This window comes from Mus caroli, chromosome 6, assembly GCF_900094665.2.
Source record: "Mus caroli chromosome 6, CAROLI_EIJ_v1.1, whole genome shotgun sequence".
In the NCBI taxonomy this organism is placed as follows: Eukaryota; Metazoa; Chordata; class Mammalia; order Rodentia; family Muridae; genus Mus; species Mus caroli.
In genome coordinates, this window is record NC_034575.1 from 23,731,544 (window position 1) to 23,737,543 (window position 6,000).

The 6,000-nt window shown below is 51.8% G+C and overlaps 1 protein-coding gene across 1 annotated transcript in view; it reads left to right on the top strand.

Moving 5' to 3' along the window:
- The window catches only part of Snd1 (staphylococcal nuclease and tudor domain containing 1), a 404,539-nt gene extending 398,818 nt beyond the window's left edge, over window positions 1-5,721 (top strand). The window contains exons 19-24 of the mRNA XM_021164222.2: window positions 145-268; window positions 1,090-1,159; window positions 1,893-2,006; window positions 3,326-3,529; window positions 4,988-5,032; window positions 5,145-5,721. Coding sequence (XP_021019881.1) covers window positions 145-268; window positions 1,090-1,159; window positions 1,893-2,006; window positions 3,326-3,529; window positions 4,988-5,032; window positions 5,145-5,210 — 623 coding nt within the window. The 3' untranslated portion in view covers window positions 5,211-5,721. The remainder of the gene's footprint in view (window positions 1-144; window positions 269-1,089; window positions 1,160-1,892; window positions 2,007-3,325; window positions 3,530-4,987; window positions 5,033-5,144) is intronic.
- The last annotated feature ends 279 nt before the right edge of the window (window positions 5,722-6,000 follow it).

The following is a 6,000-nucleotide window of genomic DNA, read 5'->3' on the forward strand; positions in this document are numbered from 1 at the left end:
GCCTCTTGAGTGAGAGCCACAAAGAACTCTGTTGCATGGGCTGAGGGAGCCAGTGCTCGAGCCCCCTGGAACTTCACACCATGCTTAGTCCCCAGGTTCATCAGGAGTGGGACCCCAAGTCTCACTGCCCTCTTTTTCCTGCAGGCACCCAGCTGGAAAAGCTGATGGAGAACATGCGCAATGACATCTCCAGTCACCCTCCTGTTGAGGGGTCCTACGCCCCCCGCCGGGGAGAGTTCTGCATTGCCAAATTTGTAGATGGAGAATGGTGAGCCACTTGGAACAGCAGGGCAATGGGGCTTACGTAGGATGGAGAAATATCCTGGGGCACAGGCCTATAAAGCGGCAGGCATTCACACAAGCATTTCCTTTCTGTGGGGTTGTTGGTAACAGCCTCTGCCAGGTCTTCAAGGTATCCCTCTGCAGACGGGGGCCAGGGGTCAGGGGACTGTCATCTAACCAGCCTCCAGAGGTGGCAGGATAAAGTGGTGTCACTCCCTCTCTCCTGAGGACACCAGGATAGTAATGCTGGCAACTGATGCCTTCCAACCCAGCCCTTGCCCTCACAGGAAGAATGATGTCAGGAGTCAGTCGGAGGTTTGTTCACAGTGAGCACAGACCAGCCAGCCAGCCCTCCACCTCTCCTGTCTGGGATTCAAACAGTTGTACATCTAGGCCAGAAGGTCACTCATGTATGATCTACTAAGGGTAGAGCCCATGGCCTTCCCAGGGTGACAGAGTGACTTGGATGTGTTCCCTGCTGAGGCCTTCCAGACAGATCTGCCAGCTAATTACAACTGCCGTTTGGTGTGCTGGGTTTAAACAGCAGACATCAAGCTAGTCATTACTCTTGTTGCTTTATGCCCCAAGGACATATTAATCTGCTGCCCGTGCTCCTCCTCTTCCTCCTGTGCTCCCAGCTCTACTGCAGCTCCTGTGGATGCTGTGCACAGCTCCATGAGCCTGGGCTTCCCTGCTCTGAAAACTGTCCCTGTAACACCCAGAGACCCTGGGCTGGAAATGCTGGATCCACGGGGAGATCAGGTTCTTAGTGTTATCTTACAAGCTCTGACCTTGATGCCATTGCAGGTACCGCGCCCGGGTAGAAAAGGTGGAGTCCCCTGCCAAAGTGCATGTCTTCTACATCGACTACGGCAACGTGAGTGCTGGGACCAGGGTGGAAAACAGGCAAGGCAGGGACCATTGGGCACAGTAGCCTCCTTGATCAAGTCCTTCTCTCAAATGTCCCACTAAGCTTACTGATGACACATATATATTGGTCACCGCTACTCTTCATAAAACAGTCTAGACCCCCTGAACAACTAGAAAGCAGAGTAAATGTGGCCAGGGGCCTGGAAACACTGATAGATCTTAAAGGACTTGACACTCTGAGGTGTGGCAGTGGCTGACTACTGTCCTTTCATCGCTTAAGGATAAGACATGAGGATCTGCTAGCAGGAAGTCCAGAACGAGGGCCATGCTCTCATCTTGTTACCTGGGAGCATGCAGTGAAGAGGTATTGCCAGGCTGGAGTGACTCCACCTACCAGGGCCAGAACCATAAACATGCCCAGCACTGCCAGGATCCTTCTTGATGTGAGCACCCTGCCCTATGGAGTACTAGCAGGAGCCCATGTGGCAGAGGGAAGGAGGAATGATGAGGAAGCCCAGGTATCTGCATGACTCTCATAGTTAGTAGGAGCCAATAAAGGGTCCACAAGCAGTTGGCTTTACCAACTAGAGAAGCCTGTGAGACTAGCAAAACAGAACTGAGCCGAAGAACAAGCTAGAGAGGCCCAAAGCAGACGTGTCCAGCAGCCTGGCACAGAGGGTTGTGCTTGAAGCAAGGGGTACCACTGTATGTGTGATGTTGTCCTGGTGCTTCCTCTGTAGAGAGAGATCCTGCCATCCACCCGCCTGGGCACCCTACCACCTGCCTTCAGCACGCGTGTATTGCCAGCTCAAGCCACAGAGTATGCCTTCGCCTTCATCCAGGTGCCCCAAGATGTGAGTACAGACACTGTCCTCTTCAGAGGGGACTGACTGTCAACACAGCCATTGCTGCAGCTCACTGGCTGGCAGGAGAAGATGGGAATGTATTGCGTTGTCTGTTGTCATTGGTAGGATCAGGAGCTGTGAGTGGTAGCTTTGACTCTGGAAATTGAGGGAAGATGCCACAGACAAGATGGCATGGTACCAGTTCAGTTAGTTCTTTAGGGTAGACCTGAGGAGTTAGGTGTGCTGGAATAGACTCCATTCCCACATCTAGATCTTAATGAGTAGCAGACAGTGGCAAGAGAGAAGAGAAAAGGTAACATAGGGCCTGGACATTGTGCTCTTGTCTGTCCTAACAAGGTATGGAGTTTATTCTCCATACCTTAGACAGGGAGGGAAGTGTGACATGGTCAGATGTGTTTCTGAAAGCTTTGTAAGTGGGAGGAATGGTTGGAGATGGCCATAACAGGCTAGGCTAGAGATAAGGGCAGCCAATCCAGGCCCATTTGGAGGGTTAGGGAGAGGAGAGGAGAGGAGAGGAGAGGAGAGGAGAGGAGAGGAGAGGAGAATCAGTCTCAGAGACACGTGACAGTATCAGAGAGGTGAGACGAGACAGAGGGAGCTAAGATGCCACTGAGTTCCTGACACACGGATGTGTTGTTCTTGGCCGAGGGAAAGGGGATCACTTTGAGCTTGGAGGATCTCCTCAGGTCTCCACAGGGTCCAGTGGAGAAGAGAAAGAAGACCTAGAGCTCTGGAAGGAGGCTGGGGCTTTAGCCTCAAGGAGGCACCTAGTGCTCAGAGCAAAGGTGTGTGAGCAGCATGTGTAGAGCTGCCTCCAGCAGCAGTGGAAAGGTGGGAGTCATCACCCTTAACTCCCTGCCTGCTCACAGAAATGTGCCAAGGGTAAAACAGACCACAAAAGGCACAGTGAGCTGGAGGAGTGTCTGTGAGGCTGGGGAGCTATGACGACAATCCAGGATGCTAGTGTGGTAAAGACAACAGGTCTGATAGGGTCTGTGTGCTGGAGCCAGACTCCAGAGCTTTAGAGGGGCCAGTCATTAGGTAAGTCTGGGGCAGAGAAAAGCCACTTTTCCTCAGAAACAGGCCAGGTGAGTGGGTGCCCAAAACTTGGATATAAGAGTGTTTTCTGTGTTTTCTGTGTTTGAGTAGAGGAAGGGTTTCTTCATGTCCAGGGCCTGTTTGTCACAGACACCACAGGGGACAGTCACAGACTCTGCTGGAGGTCACAGGACAGGCCTTGAGACCCAGGTAGCTGTTGTTTGACCTTCACCCGTCCCCTTCAATAACATGGCTGCATCCGTATCCAGGAGGACGCGCGCACAGATGCTGTGGACAGTGTGGTGCGGGACATCCAAAACACTCAGTGCCTGCTCAATGTGGAGCACCTGAGCGCCAGCTGCCCCCACGTCACTCTGCAGTTTGCAGATTCCAAAGGCGATGTGGGACTGGGCCTGGTGAAGGAAGGACTGGTCATGGTGGAGGTGCGCAAGGAGAAGCAGTTCCAGAAAGTGGTATGTGATTTGGAGAGGGCCCCATCCTGGAAGCAGGCCCTTAGCACATACCCTGCATCATCAGCAGTATCACAGCTGAGGGACTGGGGACTACACCCAGAGCCAGTTAGGAAGCTGAGAATCCACCAGCCTCCTGGTCCTNCTGGGGAAAGATAATGGATTTGGGTTTGTTGGGTTTTTTTTTTTTTTAAATCTAATTAAAGCACAAATTAATTGACTGCGGGTTTGGCTGAGAATGCAGCTGCAAACTAGAGCAGAAAGTTTCCCTCTGTTTGTGCCCCAGTCGACAGGCTAGGGAACTTTGCCAGGGGCGATACAGAGGGTCAAAACCTGGCTCCCTCCCAGTCTTTTTTGTTAACGTACAGTCTCCAAGTCCTATTACCCAGGACCACCCATAGCCATGTTCCAAAAGACTCTATCTCAAGGCTCCTCCAGTCTACTTGGAAAGTCCCAGGACCCAGGTTACTGGGAACCCCCACTGATGAGATAAGGGTTCATCGTTGAGAGGAAGCTGGGCCTTAGGCTCATGAGATGGAGAGACTATTAGCTGTCCTCTGGAGCTGAGCACTCAGTTCCCCTTGCTCTTTTCATCTCTTGCCTTCATCTGTGGATTCTGAGTCATCTGCAGTGCCTCCATGTGGTACTATGAGTGTCTAGCCCCCTAGAAGCATTAGCCATGGCCTCACTATAGGCCAGCCTATCTCCCAGCTGTGGCAAACCTATGAACGTTCTAAAGAGAGAAAGACTGCTAGGATGCTCAGCTCCATAGCTCTCAGGCCGGAACTGACTAGACAGCAAGCAGGTAGCCCCCACTTCTTCCCCATGGAGAAACATGGTATGAGGACCAGCTTCTCCAGTTTTCATCTCTTTGCTCAGCTCATTGCTCCCCTTCCCAGGCCCTTCTTTTTCCTAGCCTCAGTTCCCTGGCCCATAGGTCCACATAGTGTTTTATTGGTGTGTGGGTCAGAGGCATTGGTTATCTTACTGTCCTCATATAAAGTTGTTTATAATGTCTCTGATACCTAGAATTCCTTTTGCTCACTATCTATAATGAAAAGAGACAAGCCTTACCCCTACCTTGTAGAACTTCTATTCCGCATGAGAAGGCGAACATAAGTTAAATAAAAGGGAGAAATAGAAGTCTAGTCCAGAGGATCAGGAGCAGAATGCATGCTTTTACATGGGGGTCATTGTACTTGGCATGAAGAAGGTAGTGTTTTATCAGAGTTGAGGGGTGGAATAGATAGCCAGGTGGGACATGAAGGGGAAAAAGCCTGTGAACACATGGATTAGCCAGTGCAAAGTTGAACAATCCCAGAGAGCAATGTGGCTGTACAGCCTGCAGCTTGCTCTAAGTGCTAGTCTTCTCTGGGGGCCACCCATCTGCAGCAGCATTTTTTGGTTGCTCATTCAAGAACACCTCCATCTTGACCACTTCCCATCTTCTATGTCCCTCAGATCACAGAATACCTGAATGCCCAGGAATCAGCCAAGAGTGCCAGGGTGAGTTCTTGCCTGGGAGTCATGGAGGGGTTGAGTTTGAGAGGCGTGGCCTGGTAGCTTCCATTGGGTCACAGGTCCCTTAAGAGTCGTGTCCTGTCTCCCTCTCTCACAGCTGAACCTGTGGCGCTATGGAGACTTCCGTGCTGATGACGCTGATGAGTTTGGCTACAGTCGCTAAGGAGAACTTGCCTGGCCCCCAGCACCGCTGATGCCAGACCTTCTCCCTCTGCCAGGAAGCTGTTGTCAACTCCAGACCTGGTTGAGGGAGTATAGATTGGGTCTAGCTTGCTTCAGTGTACAGAAACCTCCTCTGTCGTGGGTAGCTTTGGAGCTGGGGTGGAGAGCCCAAGGCTAGCTGGGGGCAGACCCGCACAGAGGCTGCCGTCCAGTCTCTCCCAGATGATTTTGTATTTTTATTTGGGAAGACGGGGCTGGTTTTTTTTTAATTGTCTTCAAATCAGGAAAGAACCATGAAAGGCTTTGTGTTAGTGAAGGGTATAACCGTGACACAGAGGCCGCTGTCAGCTGGCACCCACCTTGTCCCCCAGACCACCCTTCTTCCCAAGTGTTGATTATGTGTCTTCTGATACATCCGTTCTCAAACTCCGGTGTGCCCACATCTGCCCCTCACCAGCCTGGTCTGTATTTAAAGCTTTTGAGATCCAATAAAATAGTACCTGCTGTCTGCAGCCTTACTGTCGTGGCAGAGCCAGAACACTGTGTTCTTGACCCCAGCCAGGAGGAAGCCTGAGCACAGTCCCTGAAAGCAAGGCTGCGTATAGAGGTCTAGGCAGGGCTGAGGCCTGCTAAGTCCAACCATGCCATGCTGCAGTAGAGCAGATGTCTCCTTGGACTCACTGCATGTGACTGTCCTCCAGGACTTCTGCCTCGGAGTCTGCATGGCTGCAGTACCCAGAGTCCCCAAGGCTCATCCATAGCATGATCCCAGTGAGGACTCTCCCAGTTCC